The 20,729-nt window shown below is 43.9% G+C and overlaps 1 protein-coding gene across 2 annotated transcripts; it reads left to right on the top strand.

Moving 5' to 3' along the window:
• Positions 1 to 516: 516 nt before the first annotated feature.
• Positions 517 to 20,571, top strand: LOC113155168 (phosphatidylinositol 4-kinase beta-like). Of its 2 annotated transcripts, XM_026349725.1 has the most exons (14): positions 517 to 1,100; positions 6,826 to 7,312; positions 7,797 to 8,332; positions 8,913 to 9,365; positions 12,983 to 13,210; positions 13,302 to 13,559; positions 13,725 to 13,831; positions 14,436 to 14,540; positions 14,746 to 14,869; positions 15,055 to 15,168; positions 15,281 to 15,432; positions 15,853 to 15,985; positions 16,101 to 16,221; positions 16,736 to 16,917. In XM_026349725.1, exons 2-14 carry the CDS (start codon positions 6,838 to 6,840, stop codon positions 16,915 to 16,917), a joined length of 2,988 nt encoding a protein of 995 aa, XP_026205510.1. In that variant the 5' UTR covers positions 517 to 1,100; positions 6,826 to 6,837. The 2 variants fall into 2 exon arrangements, with proteins under 2 accessions (XP_026205510.1, XP_026205511.1); XM_026349726.1 differs by lacking the exon at positions 517 to 1,100 and having other exon boundaries at positions 6,838 to 7,312; positions 16,736 to 20,571.
• Positions 20,572 to 20,729: the final 158 nt, after the last annotated feature.

Below are 20,729 nucleotides of genomic sequence, written 5' to 3'. Positions count from 1 at the left end.
ACTTATGATAGAACCTCTTTCATTTGTCATTATCGTGTTTATGTAAACAGAAACTTCTTTTCATGTAAAGTTTTTGATGAGGAAATGATTCATATTAGGAAACACAGTGGGAAGACAAACTAAATATTTTTGTCCAAACGGAAACGGAACCAAATCCAGAACATTAGTCTAGTTAGATGGAGTTAAACCGGAACCCATAAATCACAGACTTCAAAATAAAGGTTTGTGCTTCATTATGTTGAAATTGTGAAGTTTAGAGATTTTACATAAAACTGCAGATTATAAACAGATTATTTAGCTCATCTAGAGAAATTTAACATTAATAACATTTCAGTATTCATACTTCTCATATTGGTCTGAATATAATGTTTTCAATTCCTTGTAGTTTAAAGTCAAAAGATAAGTAATTCAATAATCTAACATCTCCTGTAATAATAGTCAGATGTGTGTGTTTTTAGAAAACCTCTTTAGAGTTGTTGCAGCGTGTGTTGTCAAACCAAACTCCACTGACAATTACGCTTAAAATATCTTGAGCATGAGCCTAATTAAACCGTACAGCCACAAATACATAAAGAGGAAACGTGGGACTGTTTTTATTATTCATAAATCTACAGATTATTTCCTTAAATCATCTCTTTGTTTTCTTAAAGCACAATAAACCATGACCGTGTTCAGAGGTCTGACTTGACAAATTATTTGTTAGGAATGAGCAACTGACCTAAATAAAATATATTTTATAAGTTATTAGCTAATATTTAAATTAATGTACAGTGAAACCAAATCTTTAACCAACTGCCTTAATGCTTTTATTTGGTAGAGGCTGACCGGAAGTGTGGGCCGTGCCGCACTGCGGCTGCGTTGACGGATGTTGCGTCACCGCAGCTTTAAAGCAGGCAGAGCCGAGCCGAGCCGAGCCAGGCCACGAAAACCTGCACCAGATGGGTTCTTTCAGAGCCTGAAGACCTGGACGTAGACCCGGACTAAACCCTGGATTAGATACTCGGCTTCACCACGGACCCCCCCCCCCCCCCTTGACGAAGACCGGATCCAAACCCGAGCGTCGGAGTCCTGACGGCGGAGTGAAGCGCTTCAGTGTCCGGGTAGGTGTCCTCCTTCTCGGTGTTTCTGTCCGGTCCGACCCGGTTAAAGACGCCGTGAGCCGGGTCTTTGGTCGGGGGTTCCGGTGTTGAATCCCGGGGCTGTGGGCCTGCTGCAGTCCGGCTCTCCGCCTCCTGCCCCCGGTTTGTTTTCATCAGGAGGGAGCGGCTCCGCTCCTCCTGCTGCCGCCTCCCACACCCCAGAAACCCCCCAACCCCCCCCTCAGTGCCCGGTAACCCCCCCCTCAGTGCCCGGTAACCCCCCCCTCAGTGCCCGGTAACCCCCCCTCAGTGCCCGGGTAACCCCCCCTCAGTGCCCGGTAACCCCCCCCTCAGTGCCCGGTAACCCCCCCTCAACGTTTTCAGGACTCTGTGGAACATTTCCGAGGTTTTTCTCCGGTTTGTCTGTTTCCAGGGACGGTTCGTGAGGAAACTGGTCCCAGGGGCAGAGAGGTGAGAGCCCCCCAGCCTCTAAAGCCCCCCAGCCTCTAAAGCCCCCCAGCCTCTTAAAGCCCCCCAGCCTCTAAAAGCCCCCCAGCCTCTAAAGCCCCCCAGCCTCTTAAAGCCCCCCAGCCTCTAAAAGCCCCCAGCCTCTTAAAGCCCCCCAGCCTCTAAAAGCCCCCCAGCCTCTTTCTGTCTGTTTCTCTTCAGTCTTTTTTGTCTGTATCTCTATAAATAACAAATATTGATGATCAGCTGATTAATTTTAACTGTTTACCGGTTTAATGATTTAACTTTTTACTGACTAACTTACAGACTAACTTTTTACAGTCTACCCGTTTACAGACTAACTTTTTACAGACTACCCGTTTACAGACTAACTTTTTACAGACTACCCGTTTACAGACTAACTTTTTACAGACTACCCGTTTACAGACTAACTTTTTACAGTCTACCCGTTTACAGACTAACTTTTTACAGACTACCCGTTTACAGACTAACTTTTTACAGTCTACCCGTTTACAGACTAACTTTTTACAGACTACCCGTTTACAGACTAACTTTTTACAGACTACCCGTTTACTGACTAACTTTTTACAGACTACCCGTTTACAGACTACCCGTTTACTGACTAACTTTTTACAGACTACCCGTTTACCGACTAACTTTTTACAGACTACCCGTTTACAGACTACCCGTTTACTGACTAACTTTTTACAGTCTACCCGTTTACAGACTACCCGTTTACAGACTACCCGTTTACTGACTAACTTTTTACAGACTACCCGTTTACTGACTAACTTTTTACAGACTACCCGTTTACAGACTACCCGTTTACTGACTAACTTTTTACAGACTACCCGTTTACCGACTAACTTTTTACAGACTACCCGTTTACAGACTACCCGTTTACTGACTAACTTTTTACAGACTACCCGTTTACAGACTACCCGTTTACTGACTAACTTTTTACAGACTACCCGTTTACCGACTAACTTTTTACAGACTACCCGTTTACAGACTACCCGTTTACTGACTAACTTTTTACAGACTACCCGTTTACAGACTACCCGTTTACCGACTAACTTTTTACAGACTACCCGTTTACCGACTACCCGTTTACAGACTACCCGTTTACTGACTAACTTTTTACAGACTACCCGTTTACCGACTAACTTTTTACAGACTACCCGTTTACCGACTAACTTTTTACAGACTACCCGTTTACCGACTAACTTTTTACAGACTACCCGTTTACAGACTACCCGTTTACCGACTAACTTTTTACAGACTACCCGTTTACCGACTAACTTTTTACAGACTACCCGTTTACCGACTAACTTTTTACAGACTACCCGTTTACCGACTAACTTTTTACAGACTACCCGTTTACCGACTAACTTTTTACAGACTACCCGTTTACGGACTACCCGTTTACCGACTAACTTTTTACAGACTATCCGTTTACGGACTACCCGTTTACAGACTACCCGTTTACCGACTAACTTTTTACAGACTACCCGTTTACCGACTAACTTTTTACAGACTACCCGTTTACCGACTAACTTTTTACAGACTACCCGTTTACAGACTACCCGTTTACCGACTAACTTTTTACAGACTACCCGTTTACGGACTACCCGTTTACAGACTACCCGTTTACCGACTAACTTTTTACAGACTACCCGTTTACAGACTACCCGTTTACTGACTAACTTTTTACAGACTACCCGTTTACAGACTACCCGTTTACCGACTAACTTTTTACAGACTACCCGTTTACCGACTAACTTTTTACAGACTACCCGTTTACAGACCACCTGTTTACTGAATAAATTTTTACAGACTACCCGTTTACCGACTACCCGTTTATCGAATGTTTACCGACTACCCCTCAGCTCTGAGGACCAGCTCAGGTCTCTGTAGCGACGTCCAGACGTTCGTTGCTTCTTTTTTTTATGCTCCATTAATTGGTTTAATTGGTTTTAATCAGTTTTTAATTGAAAACATTTCAACTTTAAACCTGAACTGAACAGAAACATTAAAAGTTAAAGTTATTGATATTAAAACAGATAAGTTTCTGTTGGTTCTCTGTGACGCTGATAAACTTCACACTTTGCCCTGAACTACACACGTCACCCCCTCCTCCATCAGTTCGTACTGACGTTGCGTTCACTGACCTCCTGTTTCTTTGTGGAAACTTTATATCAGAGCTGAAATCTGATCCTGAGAGTCGGTGCCGATACGTGAGCCGAGTTCAGGTCTGAGAGATCCTGTTCTCACTCTGATTTATTCAGCTTCGGTTAATAAAAACCAGACGAATATCTGGGTCCAGGTCTCTGCATGGTTCCCTCCCACTGAAACTGGACTTCAGAGCATTTAATCAACATTCCTGAGTCCTGTCTCCACTCAAACCTAGAAGGTCTGGATGTGGACTGTGCCATGCTTTAGTGGACACGTATCCCGGATCCCCCTGTGATTCTGGGTCCTGTGTGAGCCTGGACTAAAGCGTGAACAGGTCCTGCAGATCCAACAGTTTCAACATGCTGAGACCAGTTTTTCCTTTGGGTCTGTTAGATGCTGGACTCGACCATCACGGATCAGGATCTTCTGGATCTGATCCCACTGAATGTGTCTTTACTGAGGCGGGAACAGGTTTCTACTCAGTAACTGTTGGACGTGAACGGATCGTTTGCTGCGGTCGTTTCTCTGAGGCGTGTGTGAAGCTGAAGCTGAGTTAATCAAACCATGTGGCAGCTTTAGAAGTGTAAACACTGGATTCTGGATCTGTTTGAAAGGTTTCTGTTAAAAACCTGAACAGGAACTTAAAACATCAGATAAATAAAAAGAATGAAGCACAAAGAAAGAAACATGAGACCAACTGATCAACACGAGCTCAAAACTGTAGAATGAAACTTTATTACTTGTGGTTTGAGAACGAATTCACTGATCCGGCTTCACTGAGGTGACGTCGACCTGGTCCTGGTCCCACGGCGAGTCGTTAACGTGCAGGTTGTGACCGACAGAGCTGTGATCGTGTTCGTGTAACTGGATTAAACGCTTCACTCGAGCAGCAGGTTGAACTGTTGAACTGTGATGTCACTGGGATGTCACCGTGTGTGTGTGTGTGTGTGTGTTCAGGCCTCTTGGTTTCATACTAGTGTCAGCCGAGCAGAACGTTCCCACTTTCAAATATTTTCATGCAGAACTCCAGTCAGAAAATGGTGTTTTTAACGTGACCGTCACACAGACACTGATCATTTACATTGACATTTAGTCATTAAGCAGACGCTTTAATCCAAAGCGACTTACAAGTGAGGGTCAGGGTGAAGTCACCGTTCTTTCCAACACATGTTCTCAGATGTATGTGTCGTGTCCTCAGATTCATGTGTCGTGTCCTCAGATGTATGTGTCGTGTTTCTCAGCATGTTATGTGTTCGTGTCTCAGATTCATGTGTTGTCCTAACGATGAATGTGTGTGTCCTTCAGATTAATCTGTCGTGTCCTCAGATGTATGTGTGGGTCCCAGATGTATTGTGTTCCTCAGATTCATGTGTACGTTTCCTCAGATCAGTGTCGTTCTCAGATTCATGTGTCGTGTCCTCAGATTCATGTGTCGTGTCCTCAGATTCATGTGTCGTGTCCTCAGATTCATGTGTCGTGTCCTCAGATGTATGTGTCGTGTCCTCAGATTCATGTGTCGTGTCCTCAGATTCATGTGTCGTGTCCTCAGATGTATGTGTCGTGTCCTCAGGTTTGAAACGTGCAGATTTGCTGGTTTTTCTTTGTCCTGTTGTTCAAAATGTTGGTTTTTAATTTCAACATGTTGAAACGAACACAAACAGACTTTAATAGTGGACGACCGTGATAAAACACCGTAAACACTGTGTGTGTGTGTGTGTGTGTGTGAAGCCGCCCACGCCTCACATCTGGAAACCATCACACACACTCTGCTGTGATGACATCATTCTCAGCTGTGTGTGATCGGTGTCGTCCTCCTGTTTGTCATATGATGCGTTCACGACCCTCAGGAGGCCGTAGGGCAGCTGTATGAGCAGACTTGGTTTTTATGTTTAAGTGCGACTGTTTGATTCATTTATAACGGGTCTCAGCTTTAAACTTATTTATTAATAAACACTAAGGTTTTACATTTTTTATCATTATTCTGTTGTTGCTGCAGATTTTCTGAAGACGTTTGAAACGTCGTTTTGTCTACTGCTTCTTGTTGATCTGTCCCCGATCAGACCCGTTTCCTGTTTGACCTTCAGTGTTTGTGAAACAGGAACAAAAAGATGAAAGTTGAGGAGGCAGCTGGTTCAACGTCACGGTAACAGAATCCTTTCAGAACTCATCGTCATGGAGACAGAATCGTCTCTTAAGCATCATCATGGAGGCAGAACTGGATCAGCTGCTGGTCTGTGAAACCAGAGGAAAATTAGAGAGAGAATAGAAACCTCCTCCTCCAGCAGACATGATGATGATGATGATGATGATGATGATGATGAGTTTCACGCTGACACAAACACTCGGTGTTGTCATGATTTCTGTCAAACCTCCGCACAGCTGCTGCAGACGACTTCAGGATGTTCAGTTTTTAGACAAACCCGTCTCCCTCGGCGTCGTCTTCCTCTTGTTTTGGAGCTTCGTTCATCATGTAGTCGATTTTCAAAACCAAAGGTTCTTCTTTAATAATACGTGAGCCACATTTAAACCACAGTTTAGAAAATTAACTACATTAAAATAAAGAAATAACTTGTTGAACGCAGTGAGGCGTCGGTGACGCGTGGAGGCAGAACGGTGCACAGATATTCAGCTGTGATGGCAGGTTGCTGTGCAGGCAGGAGGGTGTTACATAACACACACACTGAGGCGTGGGTGAGAGACAAAGCCAAGTCACATGAACACGCAAACAACACGGATCAGCTCAGATACTGCACTCACACACAGTTTATACATGTTTGTATGTGTGTAACATGAGCTACAGATCACTGTGGATCACTGTGTAAACCCGTGTGATCACGTGTTTCTCATTCTGTCAGTTACACAAACTGTTACTCGATCTGACTTCTTCTGTTAGAAGGTATTTCCAGTACAGGAACCAGGAACTTGCAGAGCGGCCTGTCGCATTGTGAGACACCTGGAGTTTCTAAATCTCACTTCTGCTAATTTAGGCAGTTTCCTCGTTTCCTCCTTGTTGCTCTGATGAAACCGTTCATCAGCACATTTAAATGATCAGCTGCTGAATCTGGAGGATTTTATAACCAGTTTCTCTGTGTCCTGTTTCCAGGTCTGCTCCAACATGGCCGACACCGAGGTCTCCGTGTCCCCGGCTCTGCCGTCGCTCCACCACAGCCCCGCCCACTCGGCCCCACCCCCTCCACCAGCCTCCTCCTCTCCCACCACTTTCTCCTGCCCCTCCTCCCCCTCCAGTGCCTCCTCTTCCTCCTCTTCTTCAACCTCCTCGTCCTGTTCTGAGAGCTCCTCAGACTGCCCCAACCACCACCACCACCACCACCATCATCATCATCACCACCACCCCCGCCCCCAGCTGCAGCTGCCCCCGCCCAACAGCGAGCAGCCGTCCTCCCCCAGCGCCAGCCCTCGCAGCTCCAGCCCCAGCGGAAGCATCGGCAGCACCGGCAGCCTGGGCAGCAGCAGCGCCAGCGAGGGCATCGGCAGCGGCATGTCGAGCGGCGGCGACCCGCGAGGACCGAGTCCCCCGCTGGACGTCATCTCCGAGGACGCCATGGAGATGGACCTGGGGGTCGACCAAGGTAAAGAGGACACAGTCAGAGCCACAAGACAAAACAAACTCCAGCTTGACTTGACAAAAACATCTGGTGACAACTGAAAACTGAAGAGTTTCCTGTAATAGTCAGAACCGAGTCAAACTGGAACAATGGTTGGGAGTAGTAGCCACCAGTAAATGTCCCAATAAAGGTCCCAGTAAAGGTCCCAGTATCCCTGATATCCAAGGTTCCTTTATCTAAGATGAATATTGTTTGTTATACATCCTGTTAAATGAAAACTTCCCTGAGTAAAACACATTGTCATGATTCTTCAGATCAGATCAGTTTCTGTTACAGCATCACTACGAAAACACAGCTGTTGTTCTACTGGTCACATTTTAACAGTTGTAAACAGGAAGCGGTTGATTCAGTTGTCATGAGTTTTGTCAGGACAAATTTCACATGTGAGACATTAAAGTGCAATAACAAGTCCTCAGTTTACTGTTGATCTCCCTGTTTTCTGCTCCAGTGATCGACCCTGAAGTAGCTCTGAAGGCCTGTCAGGAAGTCCTTCTGAAGGTCAAGCTGCAGAACAGGGAAGTGCCTGAACAGCAACAGCTGGACAACAAACAACAACACTACACGGATGTCACAGAGCACGGTCCACAGTGGCACAGCCCGGACTCCAGGTCCATCAAAGAGGAAGATGAGGAGGAGGATGAGGGGAGTTCTGTTAAGGAGGGACACAAACAAAAAAGTGGTACCTCACAGCAAGACCCACATCCTTCAGTCCAGCCTGGGTCTTCCTCACCGCCATCATCATCATCATCATCATCATCATCGTCTAAACAGTCGTTGCTTCTTCGCCTCTTTGAGTCCAAGCTATTTGACGTTTCCATGGCGATCGCCTACCTGTACAAGTCGAAGGAGCCAGGTGTGCAGGCGTACATCGGGAACCGCCTCTTCAGCTTCCCCGACAGCGAGGTGGACTTCTACCTGCCACAGCTGCTCAACATGTACGTGCACATGGACACGGAAGTGGGCGACGCCATCAGGCCGTACCTGGTGAGTCATTGGACGACAAACGGATAATTGGTTCTGACTGAACAGATTATTTTAAGTTCAGCCTAGTATTTGCTCAGGGTGTCTGGATGATAGTTTAGTTGTTGACACACACATCTACTGCTTCTGCTCTGGGAACACCAAACATCATCTGTGGGAAAGCCTCAGACTGAGCCGCTTTTCCTAGAACTGAGAAACCAGGCTCCTATCCTAGTGCCAGACCTGGGAGGGTAGCCCCCGGTGGTCTGGTACTGACAGGAAACATAAAGCTGCCACCATGTAGAGGTTTGGTGCAGTGACAGACAAACATGGCTGCAGCTCCTCAAGCATTTGCAGGAACTCAGGTAGAGGTGTCAGGACTTTGTCCAGGATGAACTACTGCCCTTTCCTTGGGATTCTGTCTGATGGTTGAGGGAACACTTGCCTTCCAAGATCAGTTGTTTGAGCGTTATTTAATATAATATACTGAATATAAGAATCATTTAAAGTCTGAATCCAGATTTAATTTTGTTGCTTTTAGTCCAGAAGGGTGAACGGTGAAACTGGGTGTAGACATTTGATCTAAAGCCGTCTTCTCTCTCAGATCCATCGCTGCAGAGGCAGTATAACCTTCTCTTTGCTGTCCGCCTGGCTGTTGGGCGCCTACTCCTCCGACATGCACATCTCCACCCAGCGTCACTCGAGAGGCACCAAGCTCCGAAAACTCATCCTGTCCGACGAACTCAAACCTTCTGCTGCTTCGTCCGACGCTTCGGGAGCGGTTTCTGTCTCTGAAAGTCCGGTGTCGTCTCCATCCCACCGCCGCTGTCACCGCAGGCACAACAGCAACAACATGGAGACCTCCACCTCCTCGTCCTCCCTGTCCACCGCTCCCTCCCCAGACAGCCCCGTACCCGGGGAGGCCGATGTGTTTGTTTCCCCCTCTAGGAAGACCCACCAGAGATCCAAGTCCGATGCAGCCATGGTGAACAGCGGGCCTGGAGCTGGGCTCCGGCGGACGGGGAGTAACCCGAAGGTGGAGGCGGTTCACGAGGAGGTGAGGACCAGTTTAATTATTATTTAATGATTTATTTCCTTTTCTGTGGACTATTATCAGTGGTAGAGACATTTTTACCTTTTAGCTCTTCAGTAACAATATTTTAAAATGTATTTACTTCTAATTAAATAAGTTCTTAACAATAAGCTGATTAACCTGCCAGTGAAACAAGTCTGATTTATTAGATTCATAATAATAATTCATTTAGTTAATCAACAGAAAATGAACGTAAGTTTAGTAAAAAACTTCAGCTTCTCAGATGTGTTGAACCTCTGGACTCTGGGGAAAAAAACTAACATGTTTCCTAGAAAGTAAATAATAATAATAAGTGCGTTGATGGTTCAGATACTGTAAGAGCTTCATCGCCTCAGGTTTAGTGTTGGTTAAATCCAAACAACCACTGTTCCCTCAGCAAAAAGAATCATTTTTCCATTAAAGATTTAATTTACAACATAATCAAATATAAAAAATAAAGCATCTGAATGAATCCAGTGTTTTCAGTTTAATGTGATTCAGCAGTGAAATCAGTGAAGCATCAATGAGCCAGTGTGAATAACGGTGTGTTCACTCACACAGTACAAACTAGTACATGTAGTTAATACTGTGTTTAGTTCAGCGACTGAGCTTGGAGGGTTCAGACCTGTCTCATTGTCCTCAGTTTGTCTTCCTTCCCTTCACATCGTCTCTTACATCATTCCCGACTTGTCTTTGTAATGGTTGTTCGCTCAGCTCCTCTACAGAGTATAAGCATCTGTGTTATTCACTGATCACATAAACGATAACCGCTGTAGGATTTATGGCACCGGTTCTACCAGAGAACCTACACTCCACCTGGGATCCCACCCTTATCTTATCTTATCTTATCTTATCTTATCTTATCTAACTGACTCAGTATGAAGGAGTGTCAAACAGGTTCTGGAGTTTGGGTTTAAACAGTAGGATGACACACGTTCCCTTGGGATGAACCCCCTTTTCATCAGTACTAGGACCTCAGTTAATAATCAAACCGTTTAAACTAATGAGCCTCAGCTGGACTTTGTGACGTTACAGTCTTGTATTATTATCAGCAGCCGTGTTGGAGAGAAACGCTTCAGACGTTCTCATCAGCAAGAGATGATGACACAGCAGCAACGTTGCCCGTTGACAAACCAGCAGCACCAAGCCGCTTCGTCTTTAGTAACAAGATAAAACCACGACAACCACATACTCATTAGGTTTTTCTGTTGTTCTGCTGTTTTCATGTGTGAGCTGATGAACAGTGCAAGAGGGCAGAGGGACACGTGTGCAGCGTGTCCTAACAACAGGAAGGCAGTTGTTGTGGTTCGTTGCTTATCCACATGATCAACAGTTGCAGCAGTGACACATCACTACAAAGCTAAAACCTAAAAGCTTCTGTCACTAGCAGAACTTGCCTGACAATCTGCACATTTTAATTTGTATTCAGTGTCATAGTAACTCTGTGATGATTCTCTTACTGCAAACAGAAGCTGCTAAAGTTGAACTCAGTTTACTTCACTTTCCAAAAGACGGAACACGGACTACTGAAATCATGAAAAGCACTTCTTTAATTTTAGTGTCTGCAGAAAAAACCTCTTTAAATATCTTTACATGTCAGAGAAACCTGCCTGAAAATCTTGATGTTTTTAGTTTTTCAGTGGGTTCACTTCTAACAGGAGCTGGTTCATTTTACTAAATGTAAATGTTTTACAGTCTCTCTGCTGTCAGAGATAAAAATCCGAACCTGCTGTAGCTGTTATTGGTTTAATGTTTTATCAGCGTTGATCTGCGGTAACATGACACAGAACTGGTTTCAACTTTGCGACTCTGGACGACGACTACAAGACAGAAAGATTTTAATCAGATGTTTTTACGTCTGTGTTGTTGAACTCATCACATTCTTGGCCGGTGGTTCAGTCACGTGCAGACTGAAGCTCTTCCACTGGCTCTGATCCAGACTGAGTCTGTTTTTCTTCTTTTCCTCCGCGAAAAAGAAAAACGGAAAATTAAAAAGATGAGAGAAGGGGATGGAGAGAGAGAGAGAGAGAGAGAAAACTGCTGTTAGGTCAGAGTTTCCACAGTTTCGTATTTAAAAAGAAGAAAAAACAGAAACGGAAGGAACAAAACTAGAACTGACGCTGAACTTCTGACCTCCTGATAAAGAAAATCTCTGCAAGCATGAAAAGAAGTGCTGCAGTTTGTGTTTGGTCCAGAGGATCCAAAAGTCAGATACAGTGCTGGTTTGGAGTTTCAGGTTCCAGTCCCTCTGTGGGGTATTCGGTCTCTTTAAGGTGGTTTTGAGTCTTGATTACTGAGTCTTTGCATCTTTGAGACTGTTTTAGTGTTTTGTTTTTTTTTAGTGGTTTTGTGACTTTCAGGTAAGACTGTACTGTAAAAACACAGAGACCTTTATTCAGAGTCTGAACCCCTGAATCTCATTCAGTAATGTACGCGTAGGTCCCAGTCTCCTCCATCATTGCTGGATTTTGGATTAGTATCTGACTGAACCTGTGCAGCGTCTGATCAGTTTAAGAGCTAATGAACAGGAAGTGCTGAACCAAAAAGCTCCAGCCTGGTATTGAATGCTGTGAGTATAGATAGAGTATAGATCAATTCCATTTAAATCATTCAGTCGACGCTGGCTGAGGTCAAACACACTCTGAGTTCCTCTGACTGAAGAATAAAAACACAGTGAACACAGTGAGAAGAGGAGACGGTGACATTAAAAACCTGCTGCATGAATATCTGACTCCTCTTCGTCGAGGAGGAGGAGCGTTGCCGTGGCTACAGAGAAGAGGAGGAGGATGGATGAGAGTTGGTTTACAGCCAGGCTGCAGAGGAAACATTAACTAATTAACTAATTAAACCTTTTAGATGTGTTTACATGTCGCATGATGAAGAAAAGCATCAGCGTCATGTTGATGCCTGGAGGTTGAAGAGTTGACAGAACAGTCTGAGGTTGTGTTTCAGTAACTACGTCCAGTGAAGCTGTGATTTAGTTTTGTCACCGTCTCTGACTCTGCTGGAGGTTTCTGTGTTTTAGGGAGATTCGTTTTGTCAGCATCTTTCTTCTTCTCTCCTGTCTCTGATGATTCCGCTGAACCTCAGACCTGGTTCTGAGTGGGCAGGAGGAGTAGGAAGAGACCAGGAGGCCTGTGGAGGAGGATTTAAACCACATGATGGTGAAACAGCAGCTCAGTAATGTGACGGAAGGAATTCAGAGGAGAGCTAGTTTTTCACGAGCTGCAGCAGAAACATGATGAAGTCAAACGTGTTTCTGTGATTTAAACCAAACGTGCTGTTACAGGTTTACAGTCTGTGATGTGGTCTCTCTGAACCAGAACAGTTCAGACTGATTACAGGCTGAAAACCGGCTCACAAACAAAGATCACGACTCTTAAAGGGTTCGTTTTTTGGTTGGACTTTTGTTCATGTTGTACTGAACAGCAGGAACGTGCCTGAAGAGACTGTTGAAACTTCAACCACCTCTAACTCTGAGCTCAGTAACAAACACATGGTGCAGTGCTCAGTGGTGGATGTTATGTTTAAGTGCATAACTGCTTTTATCTTTTTGTCGTTGAACTTTGAAAATGACCTCCCTCTGTCCCTGTGACCTTCAGCCGGAGCGTCTCCGTCCTCAGCGGGAGTTCGTCAAGTCTCTGTTCTGCATCGGGAAGCGTTTGGCCACGCTGCCGACCAAAGAGCAGAAGACCCAGCGGCTGATCTCGGAGTTGTCGCTGCTCAACCACAAGCTGCCGGCCCGAGTGTGGCTGCCCACAGCTGAACACCAGCACCACATCTGCAGGATCCCCCACACCCAGGCCGTGGTCCTCAACTCCAAAGACAAGGTGACAGCGGACTGAACAAACAGAGGCACAAGTGGGGACACGTGGGTTTCAGGAGAGTTTGTTTACAAGCGGTGATTCTGCTCCTCCTCAGGCTCCGTACATCATCTACGTGGAGGTTCTAGAGTGTGAGAGCTTCGAGACGTCTCCTGTTCCCGTTCGGATCCCGGAGACCAGAATCCGTTCGGCTCGTTCTGCAGAGAACCTGGACTGTGGCGGCAGCGGCATCAGTCCCGCGAGCATTAACGGGATGACATCGGAGCACAGAGCAGGAAGTTTCTCCACCGTCCCGAATTATGACAACGACGACGAGGCGTGGGCCACGGACGACATCGGACAGCTGCAGGTGGAGGTGAGAGACGGATTCAGACGCTGAAAACATATCAACACACGACACTTTGGTGTCACTTTAGTTTTTATTCCTTCAGGAAGCTCCGTAGAAATAAAAATGTGATGATTCTGGTCCAGCTTCTTAATGAGAGATAAAAACCCATTTCTGTTGGTGTGTTTGTTTCAGGCCGAGGCTCAGACCAGCAGCAGCGACAACATCAGTCAGTTTTCAGTCGACAGCATCACAAGTCTGGAGAGTAAAGAGCCAGTGTTCATCGCCGCCGGAGACATCAGGTACAAAAACAAAACCACATCAGAACCACTGGATCTGATTATTGTGCATTAGTGTACAATAAAACTGGTCCACAGCCAGCTGGAACTTTTAAAGATCCAGTTTGTTTTGCACAAACTAACATTTCTCCTAGTTTCAGACCTGAGTTTCTGCAGCTTTGATTAAACACTGAATTCTAAATATTTGTTTAGAAAAGTCTGAAATAAAAAAGTTTGTATTTCCTGTAGCGCCAAGAGTTTGGTTTGACATCAGTTAAAAACTACCGATCTATTAGCTGATGAAGGTCAGTATTTAAATAAAGAGCGATCGTTAGCGGAGCTCCGTCACTGATCCTTTACGTTAAACCTGTTCGTCTCCATCTGCTGCTTCACAAAGATTCTTTCAGTTCAGCAGCTGAACTGTGGAATCATAAGATACGGGGATCACTGCGAAACGTTAAAACGTGCGAGTCCACAGTGACACTGGACCCGAACCGGCACGTTGATGAGTTTGTGATCCGAGGATCGATTGAAACATGTCAAACAGCTGGATACAGTTGTTGATGATGTAACAGCGACTCAGAGAAGCTGGACGAACAACACCTCTTTTCTTCTCTCTGTTGTTCAGACGCCGTCTGTCGGAGAACCTCGCTCACACTCCGACCTCGTTCAGGAGAGACCCCGAGGACCCGTCAGCTGTGGCCCTCAAAGAACCCTGGGAGGAGAAAGTCAGGTAAAGGAGAGAGAGGAGGCTCTGCTTCACCCTTCAGTGTGTTTACATCGTGCTTACACGTTGACCTGGTTTCTGTGAATCTGTGTTCATGTCCAGCTGATTAGTCTCCCGGTTGTTTGTAGAGTTTCTTCTTCTTCCTGTACCAGTAGCGGTGACGGAAGCTGCCGACTGGCTCCTGACTGCAGTTTGTGGTTTTTCCCTGCAGGCGGATCAGAGAAGCGTCTCCGTACGGTCACCTCCCAAACTGGAGGTTACTGTCGGTCATTGTGAAGTGTGGAGACGACCTGAGACAGGAGCTGTTGGCCTATCAGGTCCTCAAACAGCTACAGGTACGACACAGTCACTGGTTTAATACTGGTTTAAATACGAGCTGCTGTTGACGTTGGTACTGCTTCTATCTAAGTTACAACATTTTTATTGTTAACTGAAACTTTAGTTTCCTCTGACTTTCTCTTACATTATTATTATTATTACGATTCAGTGTCAGTAACATGACGTGTGCTTGTGTCCTCAGTCGATCTGGCAGCAGGAGCGAGTTCCTCTGTGGATCAAACCGTATAAGATCCTGGTGATGTCTTCAGACAGCGGGATGATCGAACCGGTCCTCAACGCCGTCTCTCTGCACCAGGTACATGAGACACCTCAGCCCTCTCCTCTTCGTTTAGATTCAAACACCACAAGATAACTTTGTGGATTTCAGATGGTTCTCAGATTAATTTGCAGTGTTTCATGTCCCTCAGGTGCGTAAACAGAGTCAGCTGTCTCTGCTCGACTACTTCCTGCAGGAACACGGCAGCTTCACCACTGAGGCCTTCCTCACCGCTCAGAGGAACTTTGTGCAGAGCTGCGCCGGGTACAGTCTGATCTGTTACTTGCTGCAGGTCAAAGACAGGTGAGAGAAAAACTCCAGCTCAGCTGTGAGCAGTGCTCAGGTTATTCCTAAACAGACCCATCACATTATCTTTGAAACCGAATTCACGTGTGATTAGTGATCAACACCTGCTGTTGCGTACATGTTCCCAACAGTTTCAAATAGTCCCAAACTTTAACTGTCTACACAGAAGCTGAAGCCTGAGCTGAGGCGTTCAGGGACAGTATAGAGTGTAGGTCAAAAGTGTATTTTCAGGTGAACGTTACTCAACTGTTCTTTAGAGTATTTACAATATGTTAAAGGAGGAATAATGAGCATGTGCAGGAGTCTGCTTCATTTTACACATAGTAAATCCTGAGTAAAGGATTCAAAGTCAGTTCCTTCTCACTTCCCTTGTTTGTGCTAAGCTAGGCTAACAACATCTTGTGCCTGCCCTTGCAGACACAACGGGAACATCCTACTGGACTCTGAAGGCCACATCATCCACATCGACTTTGGTTTCATCCTCTCCAGTTCTCCTCGAAATCTGGGCTTCGAGACGTCCGCCTTCAAACTGACGTCAGAGTTCGTCGATGTGAGTTAACGACACCAAACATGTCCTCATGTATTACATGTGATAAACCATGCTCTTCTAGAGAACAGATTTAGTTTCTAGTTGTGAACTGGACTCATCAGTCGGTCTCTTTCAGGTGATGGGGGGTCTGGACGGAGACATGTTTATCTATTATAAGATGCTGATGCTTCAGGGTTTGATCGCTGCCAGGAAACACATGGAGAAGGTGCTGCAGATAGTCGAGATCATGCAACAAGGTAACACACTACATTACATACATTTAGCAGACGCTTTTATCCAAAGCGACTTACAATGGTAGGTTACTAAGGACCCCTACTGAGGTAGGCCACAGCTGGGATTTGAACCCCAGTCTCCCACATTGGAGGCGGTGATGTTACCACAACACTAACCAGCCGCTAACAGCTACACACTAACAGCTGGGTCCCTTTTGGATCTGGCTTTAAGTCATTAAAATTCAAATCTGAAGCTAAATCAGCCTCTGTTTAAATCTTCTGTTAGTAACTGGTGTTTGGAGGGAACGGGTCACAGTACAATGTAGAACCAGCCTTAGATCGAGATCGTCTGCTTAACCACAAAAACCCAAACCGGGAACAAAACATCCAATAATTATTTGGTGCTAGAGCCTCATGAATCAGCATATTTAGAACCAGATCCAGAACAGAATCAACTGTCAGAACCATCTCTGATGCCTGAAGATGGTTTAGTTGGGCTGAACAGAGCTTCACTGCACCTCCCTCCGTTTTCTTCCAGGTTCCCACCTTCCCTGTTTCCACGGTTCCAGCACCATCCGGGGCCTGAAGGAGCGTTTCCACATGTGTCTGACCGAGGAGCAGCTGCAGGTTCTGGTGGAGCAGATGGTGGACGGGTCCATGCGCTCCATCACCACCAAGCTGTACGACTCCTTCCAGTACGTCACCAACGGCATCATGTGACCGGACACGGCACCGACTCCGCCAGACTCTGACGTTTACGCTTTAACCAGCTCTCCCATCTGACAGAGGCCTCTTCAGAATCAAGAGTTTCCAGTTTTCTGATGGAAACCCAGAACCTGAACGTGGCCTTGATAGAATTTACTGGATTTTCTCTCATAAACTTCGTCTGTCTCCTGAAGTCTAACAGATTTTTCTCGAAGGACGGTATCAACAGACGACGGATCGTGGTTCTCAGACCCTTTTGGTCCAAGACTGGCTGCTGCATTCATGTGCAGCTGGGAATGTACAGTTCAGTCACAGGTTTCCATGTCAGACTAACACTAAACAGGCTGCAGAGACCCACCTTCTGGTTACTCAGACAAATTTACTCTGAACCAGCATGAACGAAGAAACACTGAGCACTACACAACGGGTTTCCTGTTTAAAGGTAAACTGCTGCTGAAACTATTAACGTTTGTTAAGTCAGAAATCATCGTTTGATTCATTCACTGGTTCAAACTCCCTAAAGAAGTTGTGATGAGCATTAGTTTTACGTTTTAACCAAATGACTTTTAGTTTTTGTTTTTACTGTAAATTTTAATAATGAAAACACTTTTAGGCACCGTTAACATGAGAGGCACCTGATGTTGAAGTTGACTAATATTCTTTTTAATTTAATAAAATCTAGATTTGAATGTGCCCACGTTTACTCAGACACAGGCAGAAAAACTGAGAATTATGAGATTCTGATTATCATAAAAAAATCTCTCATAATGATGAGACACTTTTCTTTTAACTATTCCAAGTCACAACTGTGAGGTCTGTCAAGTCAAATCAAAGCAGAAATATTCAGTAGGAAAAACCTCCGAGTAAAATAAGTGGTAGCAACAACAGGGACCCCAGTTAAAATGTAAAATTATAACTAAATGTTAAACAGTTCACACGAAGTTTAAAGATCAGACGAAGCCTCCAACACCACAGGCAGGTTTGTTTTGTGGTTCTTAAAGAACAAAACTGAGAAAAGACTAAAAGAAAAAGCACAACATGAACAGAGATTCTGTCTGACACCAGTTTCTGATTTGTCCACATGTTTAGTTTTAATTGTTTTGACACCTACATGAACTAAACTTTAGTTTAGTGTAATTACGATAGTTTTTTTTTTTTTTTTTGATTTTGCACTAAAAAAGTTTCATATTTAAAAACGTAGTGAAGAGGGTGGAATAACCTGGTTTAAAGCTGTGATCTTTCCTGAAATTAGCTTGTAACATTTGTTCAGATTTTGAAGCCTTCATCACAAATCCAATCCTCAAAGGTTAAACGTCAACTAATATTGACAGGATTGTGTCAGTTTACTTTTTGCTTCAGTGTGGTTTTCACACAAAAATTGATTAAAATCATTATTTTTATCAAAGATTTCTTGAACAGTGCGAAATGCTGCCTTCCCAAATTTATAGATTTGTTAAAACAAATTTTATCAGTCGGGTGAAAAAACATCAGCGTAGAGCTCATCGTGTCAGCTTGGTTTATTTGACCTGCTTGTTTGTGGAGGATCAATTCCAGTTTTCCAGTTTTTTCTTAGTCTGAATTTCACGAGTTAATTTTTACAGTCTGTACACAACATGACGATGCTAATGACAACGAAACTCTACAGTGTAACGAACGACACTTTTTCAGATGAACCGGAAACATCTGCAGTGAAGTCGAGTTTGTAATAGATTTATGCAACAACCTCATCGTCCGAGTTCCACTAACATAGGTCTGTGTGTGACGCTGAACTGAACACGTGTTCGTTATGTGAACATATCGAACAAACGTTCGACGTGAGAAACATTCCTGTGAATGAGTTTTTACAGTGTCACTAAAACGAATTCCTTGACGAGACGTTTCCAGAAGCTTCTTGTCTGTACGTTAACACTTTAGCTGTGTAATTATTGCTGGTGACACTCGAGCGCTTTATTCCAGTGGATCGTTTGTACATAAAAATACTTCAGCATTTGAACTATTTATCAAAAAATATGCTAATAGGTAAACTAACTCACGTTTTAGACTGTTCCTGTATCAATGGTTAACAAGCAGCTAGTTGTATTAACTAGTTAGCAAGAATAATGTGACTAGAACTGATTAGATTAGAGATTAATGGGCTAATTAGTTAACCAACACTTTGTTTTACTTTTTACTATATTTTAACATCAAGTTTTACTTTTTTATTCTTGTAAATAACTATCAGGAAAAATCAGTTAGCCGTTTTCCTGTTTGAGCTAACTGTAGCTGTGAAGTATTCACTGGAATAAAGCCAAATGTTAGTATTACTGTTGGTTAATTAACAGTTTTAATTGTTCTGATCGTTTTGTTTTAACCACTATAGAAAAGCACAGATGTTATTGTAAAAACATCCTGTTACATCCTGCTAACCGTTAAAACGCCGCCGCGCTTCACAAAGATGCAGCTGTGACTAAAGTTTACCAGAAAAGCAACTTAAATAGTAAATATTCTTATTTTAAACTTGTGAATATGTACGTATGTCTGTAAATGAGTCAGTTTCCCTGTGAAAAACAAAACAAAACAAAGAATCAGATGCCTTGAGATGTACAGAAGGTACAAACTTATCAATGCAACACGAGAGTCGGAGGCGTTTGGGCCTCAGAAGTGCTTTTATATCACGTCACGTTCGACTGCTTCAGGGACGGGTTTCAATACTTCAGTGTCGTCCTCTCCTCAGTGACTGAAAACAGAACATTCTTATCACATTTACATGATGGCTAATGATGTTTTTCTGGAAATGGATTATTCTGAATAACTCTCGACATTTGTTTTGATGTTCACTATCTGATTCAGACAAAAGCAGCCTTTCATATGAATATACAGAAAGCTGCTAAAATAGTTATTTTTCTGAGTGAAGTCTGGCGAGTGTGACGAGGACCAAAGACTGATGAAACTCGTCCCTGTAACTAAAAACCTTTCATTGCCTTCTTTCTTCCTTCATCAGCTCTGAACACATTCAACTATTTTAATGTGAAAAACAATTTAAGTGCATTTATCCTGAATGGAGAAAATCTGTCAATTGTAAAGAATTAGTTTTTAGTTTTCGTTTGGACTAAACATTTAACACCACATAGAAGTATCCTCCATTTTTAATTTGAAGCATCTCGTGGGTTTCTATTGAAGTCGAGCACAACAGCGTGGTGCGTTTAGTTGTCTTGATTTCGATGGAACATGCGAAATAAAAACTTCATTTTTCACTGTGTGAAGAAAAATACCAGAGAGAAAGATGCATTCAGGATTTCAGTGATGTCTGAAAGTTTTTTGTGTCGTTTTACAAACAGCATCATCTCATAACGAGGCGGAGGAGGAGCTGACCACCGCGTGTTTAAAACTATGAAATTATTTCAGAACATATCTTCACATCTGTCTTAACATATAATAAATATAAGATACAGAAGTTTAGATTTGGTTCAGCCTTCTTCAGCTCCACCCTCAACCCGAATGTAGATCTGTAAACTTTTATCCCGTTTGTTCAACAGAAATGAAGCAGAGCTGCTGCTGCTGCTGTTTGTGTGTGTGTCTGCTGCAGTTTCTCGATCATGTACAGAACCAAAACAGCCATCATACAACATGTCACATGTCCTTCAGTAAACTGCATGGCTCATTCAATAAAACCTGAAACCTGTTTCTTAACGCTGTCGAGTATCTGGTTTTCAACTTCCAACAATCAGGACAAAAAAAAAACCAAACTTCTTTCCTTTAGATTAGAATTTGTTTTTTAAACTATTGTAATTACAATAAATGTGTTCCAGTAATTAAGTGGCTTCAACAAAATGAAAAGTTTCAGAACA

The sequence above is a fragment of the Anabas testudineus genome, chromosome 11 (assembly GCF_900324465.2).
Source record: "Anabas testudineus chromosome 11, fAnaTes1.2, whole genome shotgun sequence".
NCBI classification, from domain to species: Eukaryota; Metazoa; Chordata; class Actinopteri; order Anabantiformes; family Anabantidae; genus Anabas; species Anabas testudineus.
This window is presented reverse-complemented; position numbering and strand designations above follow the sequence as displayed.

What these genes read in the sequence shown, in the direction of transcription:
- LOC113155168 (XM_026349726.1), top strand. Translation starts at nt 6,838, where the DNA reads ATGGCCGACACCGAGGTCTCCGTGTCCCCGGCTCTGCCGTCGCTCCAC. An exon ending in ACGCCATCAGGCCGTACCTG is followed by an intron (nt 8,333 to 8,912) that starts GTGAGTCATTGG and finishes CTTCTCTCTCAG; the next exon opens with ATCCATCGCTGCAGAGGCAG. An exon ending in TCGGACAGCTGCAGGTGGAG is followed by an intron (nt 13,560 to 13,724) that starts GTGAGAGACGGA and finishes TGTTTGTTTCAG; the next exon opens with GCCGAGGCTCAGACCAGCAG.